This window comes from Photinus pyralis, unplaced genomic scaffold (assembly GCF_008802855.1).
Source record: "Photinus pyralis isolate 1611_PpyrPB1 unplaced genomic scaffold, Ppyr1.3 Ppyr1.4_LG9, whole genome shotgun sequence".
In the NCBI taxonomy this organism is placed as follows: Eukaryota; Metazoa; Arthropoda; class Insecta; order Coleoptera; family Lampyridae; genus Photinus; species Photinus pyralis.
In genome coordinates this window covers 15,317,629-15,344,819 of record NW_022170878.1, presented here as the reverse complement: position 1 = coordinate 15,344,819, position 27,191 = coordinate 15,317,629, and the positions used below count along the sequence as shown (strand labels likewise).

At 37.7% G+C, this 27,191-nt stretch overlaps 1 protein-coding gene across 1 annotated transcript in view; it reads right to left on the bottom strand.

Moving 5' to 3' along the window:
• Positions 1–19,389, bottom strand: part of LOC116181074 (BTB/POZ domain-containing protein kctd15) — a 65,560-nt gene extending 46,171 nt beyond the window's left edge. The window contains exon 1 of the mRNA XM_031501332.1: positions 19,168–19,389. Within this exon, the coding sequence (XP_031357192.1) occupies positions 19,168–19,175 (8 nt within the window). The 5' untranslated portion in view covers positions 19,176–19,389. The remainder of the gene's footprint in view (positions 1–19,167) is intronic.
• Positions 19,390–27,191: the final 7,802 nt, after the last annotated feature.

The following is a 27,191-nucleotide window of genomic DNA, read 5'->3' as shown; positions in this document are numbered from 1 at the left end:
AGTTTTGTAACTTTGGATCTAGAAAAAACACCCTGTAAGCTATTTTTTTAATGTTTTATAGTAGATGTATTTATTTGACTTTTACTTAACCCAGGATAAAAGATATAAAACCTGGAATCAAAATTTAATTAATAATTTTGACAATATACTGACGCTTGCAAATGCCCAATTTTTCTTACAAATCTAATTATCTTTAAAACTACTAGTTTTTCGGATATTAACCATATAATAAAAAAGACGTACAATTACACGTAGAATTCAAAAATGCATTCAAATACAGGGTTCTATTTAAAAAAATGTACCATTTGGGCGCCCTACTTTGTGGGCGCACCCTGTATAATTCCAAATATTTTTAAAATGTGGAGAATATTCAACCACATCATAATACAAAAGGCTCTATCGAAAAGTCTTATCTTCAAGGCATTAAGTTACTCCGCGCAATCGTTGACTCACCCTGTACAACTGATTCATGGGCATGCCGCCGCCAGGTCTACCCAAATTATCCGAAAAACACGTTATTGTTATGTAGGTAAGCACACCGCTTTGCCTTAAGTAGTAATTCAGATGTAGGCGGTTATTATAATTTTCAAAGAAGGACTTTTTCGCATCATTTTTCTTGCTGTTTTGCGAATTTTGCATAGATAAAAGTAAAACCTGAAGGGGTTACACAGAATGAGATAAGTACCTAAGCATTTTCCGAATAATGAATCAAATCCACCCATGTAAATCAGATTTACCTATGCAGGATAAAGGATCTAGATCATTTTAGGACGATCTTGATCTAGGTGCGGATCTTTGATCTGGATCTAGATCTAGAATTAAAGGATCTTGCCCAACATCGGTCGCAGTCCAGATACAACTCCTTATCTCGCTGTCACCTGTGTGGTAGTGTGGAGTAGTCACTGGTATTCATTGGTGGTCTGTGGTATTCATGTGGTAGTCTCTGGTATTCATTGGTGGTCTGTGGTATTCATGTGGTAGTCTCTGGTATTCATGGAGTAGTCTCTTGTAGTCACTGGTAGTCCTATGGTAGTCTGTGGTAGTCTTTGGCAACTGGTAGTCTTTCGTACAACATTTTGCTCATGTATTACCCCCTCGTTAAAATACCTACGCAGTTACCAAGATCATTTCACTGATTCTGTCCTAGTCATTGCCATATATTATCTACTTTTGTACCTGTTCAATGTTTTTACTGTGTTAATTCTATTTATTTAATTATTTCAATGTTATAAATATGTATTGTGTTATCGTCTACTGACTTGTGAAAATACGTAGCTACGTATATATCACCAATAACCATTATTAATATTATTATTATTATAAACATAACCACGAAATACATCACAACATTGCACACCTGTTTTACATGGACGACCTTAAATTATACTCTTCCACAAGCATAAAACTTAATCACCATCTACACATTACAGAAACATTTTCACGTGACATACAAATGGACTTTGGAATCGATAAATGTAAAACACATCACAGCTGGTAAAAGACAACTTTTAGATTATGAGCTAGAACAGGGTAATTTAATAAATTCCATGGACAAGAATGAAACTTATAAGTATCTTGGTTTTCAGCAAAACACACACATTAAACATACGAGTATAAAACAAACACTTATCACACGATACCTACAAAGAATACATAGTATACTTAAAACAAAATTGCACGGTAGAAATACAATCAAAGCTATTAACACTTATGCCACACCAGTACTTACATACTCTTTTGGGTTTATACGTTGGACAAATACAGATTTAGAACAAGTACAGAGAAACACTCGTACACTATTAACAAAACATGTTTCATGTTAGCAATACAAGACCAGGTCATTAATACACGAAACTACAAAAAACACATACATAAAGACAAAACAGTGACAAATGATTCTTGTCGACTCTGTTCACAAACATCAGAAACAATCCAACATATAATATCGGCATGCACGCGACTTGCACAAACAGAATACAAACATCGACACGATCAGGTAGCTAAAATTAAACATCAAAAATTAGCTCTTAAACATAATCTCATAACAGATAAGACACCTTACTACAAATACACTCCACAGATAATACTTGAAAACAACACACATCAATTATATTGGGAGAGGACACTACTGATAGCCAAAACTATCCACAATAATAGAACAGACATTACACTTATAGATAAAACACAAAAACAACTAACAACTTAACCAAAACACATGCAGAAAAACACCGCAAATACACCGATATAGCTATCGAGCTTAAAGCGCAATGGAGAATGAAATCTACTGTTATAGTGCCCATTATTCTTAGTGCTACCGGAGTTATACCAAAGACAATACACCACAATTTACAACTTTTAGGCTTAGATAAAAACGCACAGTGCATATTCGAAACAAGCCAGCCTGCCAAATATTAATAATCATAATCACCCGGTTCAAATACATAGGAGTATAACGTTAAGTATCACATTACAACAAAACAAAGGAACGTGTCGTGGCAAAACATTAGTATAAAGTAATTAATTCTCATAATGCCAAGTGCAATATGTAACAACCAACCACCGAACGTGCGTCATTCACCCCCAGATAAAGCACCCTGTAAATAAACAGTACCATATTCATGCAAAAGAAAGATGTGCTGCAAAAATTCAATTATAAATTAAAATGTATTATCAATGTTTTCAAATACAGCACCATCCACGAATCGCCATACTATTTATTATATCGTTTAATTCTGCATACTCGTATTGAATATCATCCCTAAGGGAACATACTGTATCCAAATATAAATGAAAAAATTGTAAATCGGTCAGTAATTCATATTGCGGGTTGGGAGGTAAAATCATCACTAGGAACAAAGGGATATTGTAAATTGAAAACCAACATATTTCCATTAAAGTTACACGGGTTAGCTCAAGTAAACGACACAAAAAGCCTTCCACTCTGAAACAAACCACATTATCACAACCCATTCGTATTCAACCCAAACGCAAAGCCAAACAAACACTTACACAATAAACAACGCCACTTAATTAAACTTGTAGGAAATGTGTGTGTTTTTATTTTATTGTTTTAAATTATTATTCTATTTTTTTTTTAAATGATAGAATTTAGCATTCGACAAGACTTGACTAGACGAACGACGTACGGACTAACACTAGTCGTTACTTGATTTTAATGTGCGCGATTAGTTAACCAGGCTAAACCTGAGTTCTGACAAGAAACACTGACCATTTATTATAAGTTTATTGAGCCTTACATTTAACAAAAGTGTACGAATTCGGCTAAGCCGTTTTTCAATTCATCCTTTTAACGTCGAGGAGCAGGAACTGGTTGAACTGTTAGAGAATCCAAGGGCGAATCTTTCTGAGGGTGAATTCCCTCCAGGATACATTGTCTCAACTTGCGTTGAGTGCCAACCATTCATATTTATCTCAACGTCAACTCAATCGCCCAAGAACCTGCAACCATCTCAACAATGAAACCATGGGCGAGGCCTATTAGCATAAGGACTACACGAACCGCGCAATTAACTTTCTTCCATTATAAATTGAGTAATTTACGGCAGCAATTCGCGTGACGTCGCAGTAAGACAGGAAGCCCATTTAACGTTCAGGCGTATATGAGTGAATAGCATCTCATTAATGGGAGATTATAGTGATTACGTGCCCACGCGGTGGCAGGTATCGGTAGCTGTACCAGAAACACACTACTCGCATGCGGTAGTTACCACGCCCCACATTAGGATCGTGCCGGTGCCATGAGTACCCACACCCGATAAGGGGGTTTTATGTGTTAATACCGGTACGGCTACTGACAATTCGATCGAATTAACTTTTAACGGTACCGTCGCGCGCGGCGAGCGAGTATCGTTGATTTATCGTCCGGCGACGGCACCGACGGGACGTGGTCGATGTCACGAGGAAGAGGAAAAAAAGTGAGCAGATGGTGAAATCAATTAATAATAGACATGGCGTTTAAAGGCCGCTATTAAATTTAATTGATTAGTTTTCCAGCGTGTAATTACGGTAAATGGGAGTTCGGCCGTGTGCTATTGTGCAATGCGTTCTTTCACTAAATCGTCAAATAAATCACGTTGATTATTTTCTTCTAATAAATTGTAACTGTTTTCTGAGCACGATAGTTGCAAGACTACAATAAGATCGAACGGGTTTCAAGTTGCCCTCATCAGCGAATAACAAGTATTCGCTTATGTTGACAGTTTTGCTATCCACCGCTCCCAGAATTTAGTCAACTGTCGTGGGGAAGTCCTTGGTAGGAACTAACACTGGTATAACTGCATTAGAGAGAACTCGGCTTCCTGTTGACAGCCTCTCCTCCTTCGTTCCATTAGTTCCCGATGCGACCATTCATTGATTTCAATTCCTTCTTTCTTGTTTCTCGTTTCCTTATTGTTCTCTTCCTCCTCCTCTTGGTTGCTTGTATTACCGTCTGATTCTTCCCCGACCTCCAGTACTCGTCTGCTTTCTTTCTTCATTTTGTGTGCTCCACTCTTCCCATTTCTCTTTGGGTATCCCTGAGGCCGCCACCCTTTGGTCTATAGTGGTGATCCATGTGAAGCAGGGCCGGCCTACTTTCCATTACGAGGCACTTAAATTCTTGGCCTTTGTTCCTCCTATAATGTCGGTAGTTGTAATTGGCTATCCGTGCTGAAGTTCTTCATTGCTCCCCTTTTTTGCTCTATGGCGTTGTCCAGGGCTATCGCGAAGAACCTTGGGGAGAGCGGATATCCTCGTTTAATTTCTCTGGTTTTCAATTGGTGCTCGGTCTTCTTCCCAAACCATTGCATACTCCTTAGGCACGCGTTTATAATTCTATTGGTTATTTTATTTTTATTTATTTCTTTTTTATTAATTTTTTATTTTATTTTTTTAATTTTTTTTTATTGTCTTTATTCTAATAATAATAATATATATTAATTCCCAAGACAAATTTTGAATTGTATAGGATACGTCAGACACAAAAAAATACAATTAAATACAATTTAAAAAATGTTGGACTAAAAAGAAAGAATGCAATATAAATTACACTAGAGATCCGCAATTTTTATCAATACAATTTAGAAATTCATCAATTGTATATGGTGCATTGACCAGAAGAAATTTTTTTAAAGAAGTTTTAAAGCACTTTATTGTTCCCTGACTTCTAAGTGTACTTGGAAGAGCATTAAATAATTTAATGCCCATTGACGTGGGAGAATTATGGGCAAGTTTAAGCCTTGTTAAAGGGATGATAAATTGTTGTTTATTGCGCGTGTTGTAATTATGAAAACTGCTATGGCGTAAGAAATGTTGCTGATTATGGAAAATAAAAGTTAACAATTCAAGTATATAGAGTGATGAAAGTGTAAGAATATTCAATTTTTTAAATATCGGGCGACACGAATCAAATTTCTTACTACCCGCAATACACCGGACTATTCGTTTTTGTACCAGAAAAACATTTTTTGCCGCGGTTGACGAGCCCCAAACAATTATTCCATATGACAATCTGGATTGAATTTGAGCATAGTAATAATTTAAAGTATGGTTCACATCCATTAATTCTTTAAGATTCCGTATCTGGTAGCAATAAGTTTTTAGTCTTTTAATAAGATTTTCGCAGTGACATTTCCAATTTAAGTTTTGATCTAAATAGATCCCCAGAAACTTCCCAGTGCCTAGAATATTAATGTTTTTGTTGCTTGAGTCAGACAAATGGTTATTTCCAAAAGTTGTAAACGGTAGGAAAAATGTTTTATCGTGATTTAAGAATAATTTGTTAAAATTAAACCAATTACTTAGCTTATTTAGAATCTCAACAGCTCTTGGATATATATTTTCTTGCTTCTTTCCGGATATTAATGCCGTCGTATCATCCGCATATAAAACCAAGCAATTTAAGAACATGACAATATCATTAATAAATAATAAAAATAAAATAGGTCCTAAAACAGATCCTTGTGGACCCCCATATTAACAGGCAAAGCTGTGGATAAAAATTTTGCAATAGTGGAACCGGTTTTAAATTTAATTTCTACTTGTTGACACCTTCCAGAGAGATATGATGAAAACCAATTGGCAACAACGCCTCTGATACCGTAAGTATTTAATTTTTCCAACAGTAACAAGTGATCAAGAGTATCAAAATCCCTGCTGAGGTCACAAAATATAGCAAGGACATTCTGTTTTTTATCAAGAAGTGAAATGATGTCGTTAACAAAGGAGTTAATCGCAGTAATTGTCGATTTTCCATTGCAGAACCCGTGTTGTTTATTACTTACAATGTTATATTTAACAAGGTGATTATTTAGCCTCTCTAACATGGCGTATTCAAAAACTTTTGACAGCGCCGAGCTAACAGAAATTGGTCTGTAATTCGAGCAATCTCGAGAGTAACCTTTTTTGTCAACGGGATGTACGGTTGACAGCTTAAGTTCTTTCGGGAAGACACCGTTTGAAAAAGACATATTGACTAAATGTGTGACAGGTTTTATTATAATATGCAAACTAATTCTATAGTGGGCGGAGTGTTAGCAAATTAGCTATTCTTCCCACTCAGCCCACTATACAATCACATACAGCCATGCCTCACCTAGGATTCGAACCCAGGACCCTTATAAGCCAAAGCCAGAGCTACTAACGTAAACTCATCTGAGCTACGCAGGCTGGAATTTGGGCAGTCCATGAGAGATGACTAGTATTTCATGCTTCACTTGGTCGAAGGTCTATTGCTAAAAGCCATATTTTGGTTCCTGCCCCGTGCCCCCCAGTGTTCTCGAATCCTCCTTGTCGTGAATGTGATTATCAGTTGATGTACCTTTTATGAAACCTGCTTGGTATACTGGTTTCTTGGATATGTGGCCCTCTAGTAGGTAGGTTAGGTGTATCTTGTATCCCGCGCTGCATAGCGAGATCCTGATCGTCTGTTCCTTGTGGTGACATGACTTTTGGGGTGGGGATCTGCACTGTCTCCCGCCATTCCTTAGGGACCAAGTTCCTAAATTAATTCGTGCAAGCTATTTATTAGACCTCCTGACGCGTATTGTAGTGCTTCGACCTGGACCATATCCTGCCCTGCCATTTTTCCCCTTTTCAGTCTTCCTACTACCTCCATCATTTCTTACAACGTGAGGGGTGACTGTAGCGGCCAGGAATTCCTTGACCTCATGTTGTTCAAAGGCTCTGTTTTTCTCCTCCCTGGCAGCCCTTAGCTCCTTCTTTACTTCGGGTTTGTGTAGGTTTTGCCCTCGGTTGTGCCCAAACATCTTCAGTGCTCTTCTGTAGTTGTCCATGGCTTGCTTCATGTTCGGTGACATGGGCGGTTTATGCCCCCCTAATGCTTTCCCTGCTGCTTCCTTGAGCGTCTCGGTGATCCTGTTCCAAGATGGTCTCCCTTCCCCCTTTTTGTTCCTGATCTCGTCCTGCTCCCTTCTATACTTCTCCCTTTTCTTCTCCCCTATCAGAAGTTTCACAAGCTGCCATTCAGTTCTACCGCTTTGCTCCCTGTTCTTTCCTTCCTTTTCGCTTTCTTGCCCCCCCCCTTACCCCTTACCATTTTGTGGTCCCATCCTACTGTACTGGCCCATACTCCTTATTCTTTTAGAAATACAGAGTTTAACCAACCACAATATTTCTTTCTACAAGCTTATATTTACAAAATGGATACAAGACTGAAGCTTAATTTTTTATTGTCAGTTTTTGACATACCTATACTAACTCGATAATTTTCATTCTCCCACAATTGACACCACAGGTTTCAATTCACGTTCAACTTTCTGCGTTACAGTTAACAATGACGTCATCAATGTAGTCCTCGAAGGGTTCACTTCCAAGGGGTACAGATTTTGAATAGGTTTTGTTTGTAGCCCTACTTCTGTTTTCACTTTGACTACTCGAACAATTCCATCTTTACCGGGGATCAATTCCATAACACGACCTAACGGCCAAAATACACGTTTCTTCCGGTCATCTCGAACAAGTACAATTTCATTTAATTCCAATGGCTTCTGATTTATTCTACTTATGAGCTGGGACAAATATTCTTTTCGAAAACGTTGTCGTAACTCATCTCTCAGTTTCTTCATGTACTTCCATCGATAATTCAGATTTTCAGAATCCATATCTCCTTCCGGGAACTTGAGTCCACATTCGTGTGACATAAACATGGAGGGAGTTAGGGGTTCTAATTCGTCGTTATCTTCACTAACATACGTTAGCGGTCTCCCGTTGATCACCTCTTCCATAATAAGCAATGAATCCTTTAATTCCTTCCTATTGAGAGTAGACTTTCCAATAGATCGTTTCATCATATCTTTCAGGATCCGGATGATACGTTCCCAATATCCACCCCACCACGGAGCGGCAGCAACATTGAATTTCCATTGATTTTTTTCTAAAAAAGTATCTTTTCCAATAACTTTCCAATCCAATGATTTGAAGAAGTTACTGCATCCTTGAAAGTTAGTTCCGTTGTCACTCGTCACAAGTCTCGGTCTTCCTTCTAATCTAATAAACTGTTTGAAAGCTCCAATGAAGGCTTCCGTAGACAATGAATTGACAACTTCTAATCTGACAGCTCGAAACACTGCACAAGTGAATATGATGATCCATCCTTTCTTTTGATTTTTTAGATATAAGGGCCCTGTTGCATCCACTCCAACTACTTCAAATACTTTATTAGCTTCTAGTCGTTCCAAGGGTAGAGGTGAGGGTAACACAGTAACATTTTTAGCACCAACTTTTCTACATTTTACACATCTGAAAATAACGTGCTTTGATGACCCAATATTTTTCTCTCTCTAGTCATCACAATTCCGACTCCAGCGTGGTATAACTTCTTATGTACATCAAAAATCAACTGTTGAACTAATGGATTTTTTCCATGAATAATGGCAGGGAACTTGAAATCTTCTACTTCTTCCAATAAAACAATCTTAGTTTTAACTCTCATAATCCCAAATTGGTCTACACAAATAACGAGTCGACGTAGGGTTTTCTCATTCAACGGATGATCATCTTGAATATATTTAATTAAGATAATTTCTCCTTTCTCCAGCTCTTCAAATGTCAATTCACCATCCACTTTAGGTTTATTCCTTACTTTTTTTAGCAAATTACCAATGAAGCGATGTACCCATCCAAATATCTTGACATGTGTCATAAAAGTATAAGACCTCTTAGTACAATTTTGCACAGTCAATGACATACTGACTCCTACATTTTCTGTCTTTTTCAATTCAGAATTTACTAAATCTTCAGCAACTTCTTCATTAGACCTAGGCCAGCTGTCACTTGAACTTTTTAACTACTCCGGTCCCTCCCACCATCTTTTCTCTAAAAGATGAGTCGGTAAGCAGCCTCTTGAAAGTAAGTCAGCTGGGTTCATGTTTCCGGGAACATGACGCCACTGTGTGGGATCAGTCAAATGTCGGATTTCTTTCACTCTGTTCCCAATGTATTGACCCCACATGTTGTCTCTCCTTATCCAGGCTAATGCAGTACTTGAATCAGACCAAAAAATAGTAAATATATCCTCAGTTTTTAATCCTTTTTTCACAGAAACAGCCAATCTTGTACCAATTAAGCAGCCTAACAATTCCAAACGTGGAATTGTTATCCTCTTAATCGGGGCAACTCGAGACAGAAATCAGTTGTATTGAAACTCCTCCCACATGTTCCACGCGGAGAAAGATCACAACACCATACGCCAAACCACTTGCATCCGTAAAAACGTGAAATGACCATTTACTTCGATCAAATTCACCTCCAGTTACACATCTAGGAATTCTGACTTGACTTAACTAATGTAGTTGTTCATACCATTCCGTAAATTTATTTTTCTCTTCGGTTGGGACAGGTTCCTTCCAATTCAATTTGTTAATGAATGTCTTCTGAAGTAAGACTTTCACTGGAAGCACAGCTGGACAGACAATACCAATAGGATCAAAAACTTGATGGGCAATAGACAGCATAACTTTCTTTGTGATAATTTCAGGTAAGGTAGGGAGTTTCACATCAACATACAATTCATCACAAACTCGATCCCACTGCATTCCTAGGACTGAAATCACATGACTATTCTTGTCTTCCATCTCATCTACATTTGACATCCAAAGTCTCAAGTCCATTTCAGCTTCAGGTAACAATTGAACAGATTTTGTTCGAAAATTCTTGTACTCCTCCACGGTATTTTCAGAACTGACACAGTTGTCCACGTATAAAGAATTATACAGTTTCTGGGCAATGTCTTTGTTTTCATTCTGAACATTTACCAAATGAAATTCTAAAACTGCTCCAAGGATAAAGGGACTACAATTCGTACCAAACATGACACGTTTATGACGGTATTCTACTACGTGTTGTTTAGATTTATCTTTCCACCAAAGAAATCTCATACAATCTCCATCTTGTTCATTCACTTCAATCATCTGGAAAGCTTTGCGAATATCAGAAATAAATCCCACTTTCTTTTCTCGAAACAGTAACAACACATCAGGAATCATTTTGATAAAGTTATTTCCTTTCTTGAGACACTCGTTCAATGAAGTTCCTTTTCCAACCTTACATGAGGCATCAAAAACAGGCCTAATCGGGGTAGTAGAACTGCTCATTTTGATCACTGCTCGATGGGGGACATAGTGAACTTTTTCTTTCTTGTCACAGACAATAGGGTTGATTTCTTCGATAAGTCTTTAACGTTTAGTGGCATGATTTAAACGTAACCTTGCAACTTCATAATTTGTAGGTAGTGGTGGGTGGTCATCTATCCAAGGAAGGGATACAACATATCTCCCATCTGCATTCCTTGTCAAACAGTTGAAGAACTTTTGCTTATCTTCTTGTTCTTGCTGTTCCACAGATATCACATCAGTTTCATCTCGAATTCTAAGTAGATCGAGATCCCAAAGCTGTGAAACCGATGCATCTTGAATAGCCATAGACAGGATACACATTGATAAGTTATTATCTTCTCTTTCACCCATCCTCCCACATAACGTCCAACCTAACTTCGTTTCAATTGCTTTGACTTCATTGGAAAGTGTTATTTTGTTTCCCGTCAGAAGTCTCCCATAAACGTCAGCACCAAGTAAGATTTCAATTGGAGGACATCCATCTCCCACATCTGACAACTTTATTTTTTTCCTGTTCAACTCTTTAACTACAATAGAGTTACTTGAAACACGTGGAATAAAGTTGCAGATCTTTTCTTCGTCACGTACTCCAATGATACATGAATATTCTTTTCCACCAATCTTGTCCAATGTCACATGATGTATATTGTGAGTAATTACTTTCGTCTGAGTGCCTCCAAAGAGTGAATGAGTAATTTTGTTTGTTCCTTTTACTTCTAGTTCTAGATCCTTAGCAGTTGATTTCAAAATGTAGGATCCTTGGGAGCCGTTGTCTAAGAATATTCTCACTGTCTTCTCCTTAGTTCCACATCTTGCTCGAACTATAAGTGTCTGTAGATCTATTTCTTTGCTACAAATCTGATTCACACATCCGGTCATATTTTCGGCAGTGGCAGATGTAGTATAATCTGTAACTTTATTCCCTTTTGATTTATCAGCAAGGTTAGAACACATGACAGGATAATGTTTTCCGCCACAAATGAAACAGTTGAGATTCTTCTTATTCTTGCAAAATTTAGCCGGGTGTCCACTCTTGAAGCATGAAGAACAAACTTGTTTTTCTTTTAGTACATCTCTTTTCTTCTCAAGTGGCCATTTCTTAGCATTACTACATTCTTTGCTTCCATGACTCTTCCCACAAAATAAACAAGATTGATCTCCATCATGACAAGAAGCTAAGGTTGGGGTAGGTTGAGATAATTTGTTTTTAGCTTGAACATTTGCTTTCTTTGGCTTGATCTCCATTCCAAATCCTTTTCGAGCCAAACTAATCTTCTGTTGGATCCCTACTTCCTTATCCAGAAATTCCATGAGCAGGTCTAAGCGGTTCCTCGAAGGTGTATCTTCACTTCCATCATGGACAGCCAAAGAACTACGCTGCCATGTCAAAAGAATCTCTTCTGGTAGACTTGACTCAACTAATGGATAAAGCCATGTGGCAGGATCAGCTTTTTCAAGATGAAGTGTTTTCAGTGCTCGTAAGTGTGATTCTAGCTTAATATGTAACATTTGAAAAGGGATTTTGTCATTTGAATTCACATTAGAAATGACTAAATTTAATAATTCTCTAATGTAAACTTGACGTAGTAAATCTTCATTCCCGTATTTCACTCCTACTGCGCTCGTGATGCTTAGTTTCTTTCGCTTGGTTCTTACTATGTGGTCGATCTGTGATTCAGAGTTCCCTCTCCTCCATGTTGTTAGCACCGTTTTGGATTTGTTGAATGTTTTCCACCCTCAGTCCATGTAGATGTACCACGATCCTAAGCCCGCTGCCATTCACGTTGTCTTGCTCGTGCTTGAGCATGTTGCCTATCCTTTTTTCCTCCTCTTCCCTTTCGTCTAGTCTGCCTAGTTGTGCATTGATGTGTTTTCCCCCTTCTTCTTCGCAGCTGTTCTATTTGTTGGCCGCTGCTAGCAGAAAGTCGTATCCTCCCCAGAATCCCTGCTTTCTGTGATCCCTCAGGTACGCTTCGACCTTCTCCTCATTATTGGTATATTGATCATACCCGGGATCCTAATTCCACTACGTTCCCTATCAATATTGTGGGTAGAATTCTTCCAGATTCTATCTGGTTTCTTTTGGTTAATCTCCTGTGTGGTTCCGACGACACCCGGAATCCCCTAAGTTGATGCCCAATAGCTTCGAACAGGCAATCCCCATCCTTATTTATCCTGACGCACTCTAGGATGTACTAGTTTGTGCGATCATCCTCTTTGGTCGCTATTGCTAGTTGCTTAGGTGCTATTCTGCCGTCTTACTCTTGGTTGGAGGTGACGGACGGTCTTTTTTATTGCTAAGATCGCTAAGAGAGATAATTGAACACTGAAAATTGAACGCTGAACTGCTAACTTGGCCACCGTGTGTTGGAAGGTAGCCTGGTAAAGTAAAATTCAAATTAATTAAGTCGAGCAAAGGAAGTAAACTTCTTCTTTATCCCATTTAACCAAGGCACATGTCAGGATCCAATTTGCTCCGCTCTCGCGGTACGTATATTTGCGAGACCGTGTGAGCACTACCTTCCCTAATTCCCATGTTTATCCAGACAAACTGGTTAATTGCCTCCCCTTTAGTTGAATTTAATTTTAGCCTTAATTCTAGTACTTGGCTTTTCGCCCTTGTTGTCCCGTTGATTTGATTTCCACACTGTCTTGACCTCCTCACAATTTAATTAATCCTCGCGCGTTATTTGTGTCTTGATAAAGACAAATTCCGCTCGGGTTTCGAATGTAAGTTTAAATTAAGCTTGGACTGCGAACTCGACTAACGCTTAAAGTTATTGTTTTAAGAACTGTGGTAAATGACAGATCTCTGTCACAGATGAAAAATTCTTACCTCAGCCCAGGTCCGAACACCCGACCTCCCGGCTATTAAAACTTTGGTGTCGCAATTCCAGTATGAAACTTTTTTATTATATACAAATTGATAGGTGGTTGTCTAACTACTGTTCCGACTTTTTAATGTACCTGATCAAAATCAGTTAATTCATTACGTTAAATGGCAAACAGTTTTCCACAATTTGAAAATATCACGACGTAGCGCAGGTGTTACGGTAAAATAATATCAGAGCAACAAAGTTTATAACAAAGTTATAATGTGTTTGATATAATGAAGGTTAAACAAAATTTAGCCGAAGGGCACATTAATGCTAATTATTTCAATAGGTACATTTGGTTCGCAGATGTTTTAGACCAAATAGATCATCCACGGTATTATTCATATTCCATTATTCCAGCAACGGCAAAAATTTGTTTCCCTCTAAAACTAATTTAAAGTTTACAAGTTCGGTATAAAAAAACTGTGGTACGTAAACCCCTACGGCGATTGTTTACAATAGTTATTTCTAATAATAGGTTGTGAAGTACAACAAATACAAGAGTGATCTTCATGAACACGCAATTGGAGGGATTACGGCATCGGCTTTATTGATTGCGACTATAATGGAGGAACACGCGGATTTTTGAGATCGGGCGAGGTCAATTAAAATTGTATTATACGTTCCTCGTTTTTTTAGAGCCGCTATCAAAATGATTAATTATAAATTGTAAAATTATTATAAATAGTTTATCTGGTGAATGCACCAAAAGCTCTTGGAACCTTTCAAACGCTACACACTTCGAGGATTTTGGTAACTTGACGTAACCGGTAAAGGTTATAGTTATTTATTATGCAAGACGATAAAGGGACATTTTAACTTTCACGAGATGGTTTGTTTCCCTTTATCGTCGTATATAATACAAAACTTTATTTTATAGCAGACGCCATATAAATCATTGTAAAGCTTTTTGCCAATTCTGAATTTAATTTAGAGACGTCAAAAATAGCAAGCTTAGGTTCTGCCATCGCGATGGTTTCCATAGAAACAGAATTGTCATATGTTCTGAACGTCATTTTATATCGCGCATTTGAAATAAGATTGACAGATGTCATTAGAATGCACAGTCACTTGTTCGTTGGAAAATGCGCTAAAAATATGGTAACTTCCTTAAAAATGGCATTTACCGGTTAGACTGCTAGTTCGTACGACGTAAAACTAAAGAAAGAACGACTGCTGGGAAGCGTGTCGTCAATACAACGTGTACGAATGGTCAATCAGTGTCCGTGACCTATGAGATCACGATTACGATATGTAACCAGTGAAGACCCTAGAGCTACTCTCGTGGTAATAAGTAAATTTGAAAGCGATTTATTTAAATTTCACTACTCCCTTCCACCCCATTTATAATTTTTGGTTTTGAGTTGCAAAAAACGGTGTTATTTGTACCGTTTGTCAGCTCACGTATCCATCCATTCAGATTGACACCCTGTAATTAGAATGGAACACCGTAAGATCAGCAAGCGTAACCTGCGGTGTCGCGCTAGTTATAATTAAAATTCAGTTTTGATATAAGGGCCAACAACATTCAAAATGTAATGGTAGGGGGAGAGAACGCCAGAATAAAAACAATATTCGAGAAGATAATGGTGCCACACCTTCCGGATTGTTAACAAATGTGGTGGGGAAAGATTTCTGCATTTTTTGTAATAAACGCCACGACTCTGTGACCTATCAAGATAAGCAGAGAAAGTAGGGATTGAGAAAAGTGATTGCCTCCTAAATGATTTGAAACTTAATATCGTAGAAATCGGGCGCAGTCTCAGTTCGGAACCCGAAAATCAAAGCAAAAAAAGGGGTCCGTTAACTTGGCCCCCCCACTGAGAGATTTCATAGTGGTATTATTTTGAAATGAATGCGCTCGTTATGCGCTCATATGCGCCACCGATAATAACTCTTGCGCCATTATCGTTTTTTAGAAATCCGAAAAAACATTTGGGGGGGGGCCAAGTGAACGTAGCCCCCTTCCTCAGTACGTATTTTGTTCCTTGTAACTAGGTCACCTGATACATTTGGTTATGCGCTCAATTGCGCCACTTGAATTAAAGCTAGCGCCATTACGGTTAAGCCGTGACAAATTTTCAAAAAGTGGGGGGGCCAACTTAACGTTTTTAAAAGTTACTTTTTTTTAACTTCTTTTCATACGAAATTGTACTCTCAGGTATGCGCTGAAATGCGCCGTAAAAAGATATCTTTGCGCCATTATTGTTTTTTGGTTATCCTTAAATATATTTGGGGGGGGGCCAAGTGAACGGAATCCCCCATAACGCATTTTGCTACCGGTATTTGTGCCACTTGATACATCTGGTTATGAGCTCAATTGCGCCACTTGAATTAAAGCTAGCGCCATTACGGTTAAGCCATAAAAAATTTTTAAAAAGTGGAGGGTCTAACTTAGCGTTTTCAAAAGTTATTTCCGGAAGTGCGTCCATTTTGAAAATATTTTACATCGATTCGGCCTTCGGAGTAACTCCTAAATACAAATTTTTAAAAACCTACCTATTTTACTTTCTCAGAGTCGTTTAACTAAAGCTCCCAAAAAAACACCCTGTATAGTGTTTCTGAAACACTATAATGGCGCCAAGATTTTTGTTTACGGCGCATTTTAGCGCATGATGAAAGGTACGATGTAGTAGAAAAAACATGTTAAAAAACGTAACTTTTGAAAACGAAAAAACATGTTAAAAAAACGTAACTTTTGAAAACGTTAAGTTAGCGCTTAACCGTAATGGCGCTAGCTTTAATTCAAGTGGCGCAATTGAGCTCATAACCAGATGTATCAAGTGGCACAAATACCGGTAGCAAAATGCGTTATGGGGGATTCCGTTCACTTGGCCCCCCCCCCAAATATATTTAAGGATAACCAAAAAACAATAATGGCGCAAAGATATCTTTTTACGGCGCATTTCAGCGCATACCTGAGAGTACAATTTCGTATGAAAAGATGTTAAAAAAAAGTAACATTTAAAAACGTTAAGTTGGCCCCCCCACTTTTTGAAAATTTGTCACGGCTTAACCGTAATGGCGCTAGCTTTAATTCAAGTAGCGCAATTGAGCGCATACCCAAATGTATCAGGTGACCTAGTTACAAGGAACAAAATACGTACTGGGGGGGGGGGGCTACGTTCACTTGGCCCCCCCCCAAATGTTTTTTCGGATTTCTAAAAAACGATAATGGCGCAAGAGTTATTATCGGTGGCGCATATGAGCGCATAACGAGCGCATTCATTTCAAAATAATACGACTATCAAATCTCTCAGTGGGGGGGGGGGGGGAGCAAGTTAACGGACCCCAAAAAAAGGAATAATGCTCTCAGACGTCGGAAAATCATCATCGGATATTCATGTATTTGCTCTGAAATGGTTATTGGAGTCATGTCATAACTGGGAAGGTGGTCAAACTAGAATGTGGACTGATAGCGACAGAGACTATCTTTAGATGGGCTTTGGGAGCACGATGAGCAAAGTTAATCAAAGTAACACAATCGTTTCATTGCTCTTTATCTCGTCAGACCTTTCTGACCTACAGAATCTGGCACCACCGGCATAAAGAACACAACACGCTAGAATTCAAAGGTTGCTCGTTTTAAAGACGGTACATTGTAGCGCTCCCTTGGAATGGAAAAATTGATCGGAAAGTCTCTTCCGCTTCCAACTGCTTTCGCGCTTCTTTAGTTGAAAGATTCTTGAAAAACTCGCCGGAAATTAACGTTTTAAATCAATTCTTCGCTCTAGTAAAGTCGGAATGAAATTTTCGCGGCAAACGAACGTGATTCCCTTTTTGTAGTCTTGGACCGAATTCCCTCAAAAACTTCCCAGACTAACCCCTTCCTATTTTTTCATTAATTAATTGACGCCTTTTTCCGTCGAATAATTAAGTCAACCAATTTTTTCGTTAAAAGCCAATGAGTGTGTACTCCCACAGTACCCCCAGCATACCAAGACATAATTTATACGAGTATACGAATGGCACATGGTCATAATGTGAGATAATACATGCCTTCGTCACAGTACTAAACCAATAAAGGTGGATCCAGTTCCCTTACCAAAGGAAAGGGTATAGGATGAGGACCCGTTTACCACCAATGGAGTGGATTTTGCTCGGGATTTTGCCGGGCTCATTTATGTGAAGGAGGGAAAATCCTTGATCGTGTTGTTTTCCTCTGCAGTTTATCGTTTTGTATAATGTCTGGTATGCAGTCCGTTTACGGAAGCATTTTTGGGAGCCCATGTATAGAAGGCCCAATACAATTTTCTCAGACAACGGAACTAATTTCGTGGGAGCACAGCTAATTTGTTAGCGCATTTTTTAACAATTAAAAAAATGTACTATTGTTTGCGTTTTGTAGTCCGTCCGTGCGTCCGGCCTTTCCAAACCGAACTCACTTCTGCGGTTTTGAACTACTTTTAGGGGAATGGTCCTAGAGTGCTGGATTTTTTACAATATGTAGCCTATACCTTGAAGGTGTGCTAAACGGCCATCAAATTTCGTATCTCTAGCCCCCCCCCCTGCCATGAATTATTTCCTGAAATGATGTATTTGAAAAAACGTGCATAACTTTTACATGGCAAATGGTCTCGGAATTTGTATACGAATGCCTTTAGTGGTTTCAAGTAAAATTTTTGAAAATGGGGGAGGGGGCCGGGATGAACACGCGTTTACCCTCCTGGCATTCTAATGAAAGGTCTCACCGAAATGAATTGGTTTGTACAAACTATAACTTTCCCGCGCGACTCCTTTCCGAGATAAATAGGTGGCCGGAGTGGAAGGAGGGAGGGGAGGGAGGAGGTAGAAATTAATTTTATCCTTCATGGTATTTCAATTGAAGGTCCCAACAAAAGGAACTGTTTTCTAACAACTACCGCCCTACTTTCTGACTCATCAAAGAGGATTGGGGGAAGTGGATTATTATGATGATTCGTAGGGGTTGATTATGTTTTAGAACCGATATCGATAGCTCCTAATATTCAAACCGTTACTAAAAACGTGTCACATTCAAAAGGGCAGAGAAATATCTATTGTCGGAGTCCCATTTTGCAAAACTTTAAGTTAAACCCACGTATAAGCTACAATATCCGTAGATAAGTGACAATCGAAACCTAAAATGGACCAGGGGAAAGTTGTGTGAGTAACAAAATGTGCACTAATCTCCTAATGACACACTGATGAGCGAGGTTAATTGAGAAGTCTGATCGGAAAAGTACGAATTGTTTTGGATTCTACGCACCAACATTAATAAGAAAAAGTGTTTTCCCGAGAAATTTTGGTGCAGTCAATTTTTGGTAAAAAAGGAAGGTAAAACACTGCCTTCTTTTGAGGCCACAAACAAAAATTGTCTCAGATCGATCCGGAAAAAAATTTTTCTTATAGAATGAGACCTGTAGAATCCATAATTTCAAACAGTTCCAAGATTGGGCTACTTGTTCAAAAGTTACAGCCCTTTGAATTTTCTTTCGAAATTGGTTTCTAGCTCCCTGATGAGCGAGTGAAAATTGTTAAAGAGGAAATATGAGCTGTAAACGATGTGCCTCGCTTTTATTCAAGCGTTTAAAAAACTGGTCTCAGGCGCCCAAATTTGCATATTCAAGGCTGGCAATAAAATTGTCAAATTGAGCTACTTCTTCACGCGTATTAATAATGTGATGGATTTTAGTACTTACTTCTGCATTAGCGCGGACGAGACACAAATCACTTTCACTAGAGGCGTTTAGACGTTCGACTGACTCAGATCTCAGGTACTCCGTTTTCGACATTGGTCCGTTTGTAAAATACCTGTCAACCTCATTATCCCATGCATTCCTTCTACCTGGTGCTTGTCAACGGTTAACTTCTCGGAATTTACAGGGATAACGTTTACGCCAGTCGAGATTAAGTTGGTAGATTCATAAAAACAAACGACTTCATAATTTAAATCGCCCCGTTGCTTGTTGCACAAATTTATTCATATTTATTATCTTGTCCGAGGCACGTTTTATAGTACTCGTCCGGATTTATTACCGCACTCTAACCCCCTCCTTCTGTAACAAGATGGATAATATGTGATTGTTTTGGAAGCAATTTGAAATGTAGCCTACGTGTGAAAGTCAAACGCCGACAGCTATTGTTTCGTATCTAATTAAAGAAGACGATTGGGTAGTGTTAATAAACAAAGTAAATGGAACAAAGTCGAAATAAAATCGTATTAATCGAAAGACCTTAACGGTTATTGGGCAACCTATGCTAATTTGACCCCAATGGCATAGGTACCTTCGTCAACTCAAATTTTCTCTACATCATTTTGCCTCGTTAGTATTTAAATGCGTCGCTTAGTAACCTACTATTACTTTTAAGAGTTTTCATAATTTATCGACGGAGTGGAACCCCTTCGGTTAGGCGTACGTTCGAAAATGACGGTAATTAGGCTGACGCCCACGCCGCGCCCGTATTCTAATTTTGGTAAACGGACGAGCGCGAGGTCTCTAAATGATGCAAAACGTTCGACGATTTTTGAACAACTTCTGGTTCCAGTAACCAAAATATTTCCTTGGCGCCTTATTTCAATGTATGAACCGCTTTGCGTTATTCCTTATACCGTTAACAAGAGGAAAGATCCCTCGGGGACTGAGGCGACTTGGTAAAAACGCAGTGGGAAGATCAATTAACCGGATGTTATAGTGATCTAGTTCAGAAGAGACTATCGTAAAAAATTCGATGTCTTCATAAAATAAATGTACGCGCAAATTCGTATGTAGAACTATCGAAAAATTATAACATTATAATCTGTTGGATAGCAGGCGTTACAAGTAGAAAGTTCATTGCCATCATTTGCATTCGAAGAGGTAGTCGTAAGAAAATCCAGGTTTCGTTCTACTACCATCGATAAGGTACCATCCTTTCGTGGATGGAAGTACTAATTTGTACCATAGGGAAACCATCGATAATTAAGGAAACGTGGTCCTTTTGATTTGTATATCAAATAACGATCGGTCCTCCTTAAGAAATGAAATTTGTCTGATTACATTCAATTTCAAAAGAAAGAAACCAAAATTCTTTCTAAATGAGTTTTCTGATTAAAATGATTCAATTTTGGCAAAATGAAGCCAAATTGTATATCTTTAAATTGTTATGTTTGAACGAATTTATAAGGAGTTTTAGTTAAATTGTATCAGTTAAATTCAGAACATTGCTATCAGTGAGTGCAATTTTGTTAGATAGGCGTAATTATTTTAAATTAAAAGCTAATTACTTTTTACTCCCTACATTGTAGTTAACAGAAATATAACAGACCACACTATAAAAGTTCTATTTTTATCATGAAATTATATTAGGTCAAAAGACGGCCTATATACGGTGCAGGGCTTGGATTAAAAATTGGAAAAATCTATTCATTAGGCAGCGCATTGTTTTAAAAATTGATGCGTGTTGTTTTTCCTTTACTTGCGTTTTGTTTCTAATTAAGCACAAGCTATCCGCATTAAAATCGGGATATTTAGTCCCAACAACACTACCTGAATTCTATTTAGAGGAAGTGAGCAGTTAGGTACATCAGATCACGAAACCAAGGTTGCATAGAACTCGACTCGGGGAGATAATCAACTTTAAAGAATTCAAAGGCGATAAAGTATCTTCATTAACTCCGTTTTGTGCGAATTATCAGTAGAAATAACGGAATTGCGTATATTTTCGCGCGTTTAATTGAGAGTTTTTGATTTGTTTCTCCCGTTACATTGTTTGCTAGTATAAAATTTAGTTAACTGGCCAGTAGGGAAATTTTTGGGTTTAGTAAGAAATTAGTCTTTTGCCCTTTGGGAGGGATTGTGAACATTTCTTTGATTTCGTTGTTCAATCATCTAAATATATTCAGGTATCACTTTTAGAATTTTTATCACATTTATAACTCTTCCAAAGGAAGCGAAAAGGTTCTATTTCAAAGGTACGCTAACATTGAAGTCGCGTAAACTTTCCTGATCTACTCACGTATCAAATGTCAAAGTTAAAGTGCTGCCAGTCGGCCAAAGTGAGTTAATAATAAATTAATAATAATAAATTCGCAAAAATGCGCTAAAAAGGATAGAGATGGGCACTGATCGTTAGAGAGTGCAGGTCGTCCGCTCTAAAAAAAATTGCGATCTCTATGTAAAGCGAGGTTAGCGTAAAAAAAGTATAAGTGAAGGAGAGAGAGACGAAATAAAACAAGTTTAGCTTAAGAAAAGTATAAGTGCGAGAGGAATCGAGTAGTGAACGCGGTAGAATACAGGTCTTTAGCTAGAAATTTTGATTGCGAAGGAAGTTATTACTTCTTTTAAAATAAAATTTAAACGGACAAGGAGGCAGCAAATCAAACCAAGTTCATTGCATTGTTTAATTCGCATAGGAGAATACGGGACACCGTACTCGTTGCATTGTTTCATGTTAGCGGCACATGAGTGGTTATCTATAGTAAACTTGAACGACGACAAATTAATTTCGTTTTTACAACCGCACCAGCTAACAATAAAAAAGTTATATTCGCACGAAATGATATTTTCTTACGTGATTCAAGCCGCATTAAAGCTAATGAAACTTTTATCTCGAAAGTTCTTCAACAAAGGCGCACCTTGACGCCAGGAAAGCTGAAGTTGTTCAACCGGAGGGAAGATCCCTTTGATACGACAGGTGTGATATGTGTTCTCCAAAAGCGACTGCGCAGATTGAGGAAGGCATCAATTCCTTTGAATTAGAAAATCTATAAGCAATTACCAGAAAAATGAAAGAAAATTCTAGATGGAAATGATACAAATGACCTACGTCACTCTCACATGGTGGAGGGTTCAGAAGATCAACGAAACTTTGCTTTGCTCAAGGTATGATAAAGAAAAGTGGTAGCGTTAGAGCTGTAGAAGAAGAGGACACCCTACAAAACAAATTGTGGGCGGCATTGACTGCTGTCAAAGCTATGGCGACAAAGTAACAGACCTTTTGCTAGCATTGCGAAGAAATTGGGCATTTCCAGAACCGATGTCGACCGACTCAAGGGAGGCCTGCCTAATGGAGTCAGGGTCAAAAGCAGGAAAAATACAAAAAGTCGATAGCCACTGTCTTTGTACTCCATACTATTTGTGTAGACGGTTTACTGGTATATACTAACTTATAGATACCGGTGCGAGAAGAACGACAATGGTTGTATTTGGTTAAAACATTTATATCCTCCACTGGAGATGCTGTTAAGATCCACGGGGAAGCGTCCATGAGAAGTACGTTTGGAGGTTCATGTATGGAAGAAACTGTTTTGGTAGCCTTTGGGTATGGATGTCAGGAGGAAATACGGGTTCAAGATATGGATTTAAATGATGGAGTTATTCATCTCAACGACGAAGATCACTACCCTTACAGATTGCGTTGTCATGGCACGATTGCACAGCAAATTTCAGTGAAGGGAATGTTTGGTTTTTGCCGTAGTGATGATTTAAAATTGGATCGTTTGGTCAAGAAGACTAAAAAGAGTCATGCCGTTTGGATTGTGCAACGCCCCCAGTCACATTTTTCGCTGCGATTTCCGGAAGAGCGAGAAACTGTGTCCCTAAATAATTAAGATCTACAGAACGCGAAATACCACGCATCGTTGACCATAAAATTTACAATCGCACAACCGTAAACATGATCGAGGAGGTCAAAATCTCTATAAAAGAAGTTACAAGTCATCAAAAAGCTATCTTCGTTAATTAATTGAATGGGAATGATTTTATTAGTTTCTTTTGACACCTCACGTTCGTTTCACAAGGGGGCAACGGATTCGAGTGTCAAAATTTGATCAACTCATAGAACTTTCTCGTTGCCTGATTGATATAATTACTATCCAGCGATGTACTCGTTTGCCATATGTTCCTCGATGGCCCGAAGGTTTATAACTTGAATCTTTTGTATGACTTCGGGGTATATGATATCCAACCGGTATTGGGATAATGATCTCTCGGTGCAATCGATGCCAAAAGTAGATGTTGTCCTTGCTCTTGTCCGACCGGAATAAATTACCGAAGTACAAAGACGCATTAAAATCACTTAAAAGAACAAATGAGACGTAGAATAATACAAAAGTTAAGAAAGCGCCCCGAGGAAGTGCGCACCGAAACCGCCTCCTCCTTTGTAATATCCGTACCATACGAAACACATTTAAAGGTTTCGGCTGTAGGCGCGCGCATTTTAATAAATCAAATTCGACGCGAAGCAAAAAGCCTCGGTCCGGCCCGAGGTGAAAAGAGAGCTCGACGGGATAGCCCCAAGGGCCCTAGCAATGAATTCCGCCAGACGACTTGTAATTAACTGCCCTCGTAATTCTGTTTGATTTACAGAACCTAGAAATTAATAAGCGCGTACACGCCAGATTTATAATGCGAATGGAACTCGCTTATTTGACTTACAACTCGAAACTCGTGCAACTTTTATGCTAAATTCAACGTTTTATTAAAATTTGCGTTTAAATGGCAACAAAAAAGTTGGGGACGGTCCCACCGCATCATGATACGTATGGATTTAGGCCACATTTCGCAAAAGACGTTTTGGAGACACACTACTCCATTATGTATGGTAGTACGCTGGAAGGGGAGGGATTTTATTCTCTCAAGTCAAATTCTCCTCAAATTCCACTCAAAGCCCTCAAATTAGGTTCTCTTCTAACTTCCGTTCATTTGCCTTTAATGTTTCCTTTCTCAAGTTGTTCTCAAGCTTCCTCAACTTTCTCTTCAGTTTCTCCTCCTCAGTTTTTTTTCATGGAAATTAGATGCGGGTATCCACTAAACTCTATCTCCGTATTTCCCCTCCCCCTACCCTACTACAACACCGTGGCGTCTAGTGGTATGAAATATCCACAGCAAAAGGAAAATTCAACGAGCTTTTCCCTACAATTATCATTATCTCCATGAGACCATTCGTATACTCATATAAATGAAGTCTTGGTACGCTGGAAGGTACTCTGGGGAGTGATTGGCTTTTAAATAAAAATCAATAAAAATCGTCATATGGAAAAAGGCGTCTATTAAAATTAATGAAAAAATTGGAAGGGGTTAGTCTAGGTAGTTTTTGAGGGCATTCGGTCTAGGAGTTCATAAAGGGAACCACGTTCGTTTGCCAAGCGAATTTCGATCCGAGTTTACCAGAGAGGAGCATTGATTTAAAATGTTAATTTTACTATGATTTCATAGATTTAAGCGAGATTTTTACGGATTTCTACCAGATTTAACTATGGTTTCGTATATTTCATCACAATTACACTATGATTCCGTGGATATCGCGGATTTCATCAAAATTTCATGAATTGCATTACGATTTCACAAACTTCATCAACATTTTATGATGATTTATTTCACAGGATTTAGATTTCACCAAGATTTCACGGATTTCATTGATATTTCACTATGAATTCGTAGATTTAATCAAGCTATTTACGGATTTCTTCAAGATTGAACTATGATTTCGTTTATTTCATTACGATTTCACTATTATTTCGTGGATATAACGGATTTCATCAAATTTTCATGGATTTCATTCAGATTTCACAGATTTTGTCAACATTTCACTATGATTTCATGGATTTCACCAAGATTTTACGGATTTCATCAAATTTTCATGGATTTCATTCAGATTTCACAGATTTCGTCAACATTTCACTATGATTTCATGGATTTCACCAAGATTTTACGGATTTCATCGAGATTTCACTATGAATTCGTAGATTTAATTCAGATTTTACGGATTTCATCAAGATTGAACTATGATTTCTTGGATATATCACGGATTGCATCAAAATTTCATAGATTTTATTACGCTTCCACGGATTTCATCACGATTTCACTATGATTTCGTGGATTTCACTAAGATTTCAATGATTTCGTCGAGATTTCACTATGATTTCGTAGATTTAATTCAGATTTTACGGATTTCATCAAGATTGAACTATGATTTCGTGGATTTCACCAAGATTTCACGGATTTCATCGAGATTTCACTATGAATTCGTATATTTAATCAATATTTTACGGATTTCATCAAGATTGAACTATGATTTCTTGGATACATCACGGATTGCATCAAAATTTCATAGATTTTATTAGGCTTCCACGGATTTCATCACGATTTCAGTATGATTTCGTGGATTTCGCCATGATTTCATCGAGATTTCACTATGATTTCGTAGATTTAATCAAATTTTTACGGATTACATCAAGATTGAACTATGATTTCGTGGATATATCACGGATTGCATCAAAATTTAATAGATTTCTTTAAGCTTCCCCGGATTTCATCACGATTTCACTATGATTTCGTGGATTTCACTAAGATTTCAATGATTTCATCGATTTTTCACTATGATTTCGTATATTTAATCAATATTTTAAGGATTTCATCAAGATTGAACTATGATTTCGATTTCACGGATTTATTTCACGGATTTCGTCGATTTCACGATTTCACTATGATTTCATCAAGATTGAACTATGATTTCGTGGATTTCACCAAGATTTCACGGATTTCATCGAGATTTCACTATGAATTCGTATATTTAATCAATATTTTATGGATTTCATCAAGATTGAACTATGATTTCTTGGATATATCACGGATTGCATCAAAATTTCATAGATTTAATTAAGTTTCCCCGGATTTCATCACGATTTCACTATGATTTCGTGAATTTCACCAAGATTTCACGGATTTAATTGATATTTCACTATGATTTCGTAGATTTAATCCAGATTTTACGGATTTCAGAAAGATTGAACTATGATTTCGTAAATATATCACAGATTGCATCAAAGTTTCAATGATTTCACTAAGTTTTATCGATGAAATTCTCCATTTTTATTAGCTTTATTCATATGAGGTTAAAAAACACACAGGAAGTGCAGTCGAGCCTATACAGAAAAATAAAAAACCTATTAGCTCGACTGCACTTCCTGTGTGATTTCACTAAGCTTCCACGGATTTCATCAAAATTTCACTATGATTTCGTGGATTTCACCAAGATTTCACGAATTTCATCGAGATTTCAATATGATTTGGTAGATTTAATCAAATTTTTCCGGATTTCATCAAGATCGAACTATGATTTCGTGGATATATCACGGATTGCATCAGATTTCATTAAGCTTCCTCGGATTTCATCAAGATTTCATTTCATCGAGATTTCAATATGATTTGGTAGATTTAATCAAATTTTTCCGGATTTCATCAAGATCGAACTATGATTTCGTGGATATATCACGGATTGCATCAAAATTTCATAGATTTCATTAAGCTTCCTCGGATTTCATCAAGATTTCACGGATTTCATCGAGATTTCACTATGATTTCGTATATTTAATCAATATTTTACGGATTTCATCAAGATTGAACTATGATTTCGTGGATATATCACGGATTGCATCAAAATTTCATAGATTTCATTAAGCTTCCTCGGATTTCATCAAGATTTCACGGATTTCATCGAGATTTCACTATGATTTCGTATATTTAATCAATATTTTACGGATTTCATCAAGATTGAACTATGATTTCGTGGATATATCACGGATTGCATCAAAATTTCATAGATTTCATTAAGCTTCCTCGGATTTCATCAAGATTTCATATGATTTTCGTAGGATTCACCAAAGATTTCACGGATTTCATCGAGATTTCACTATTTTCGGTAGAATAATCAATTTTACATATTCATCAGATTGAACTATGAT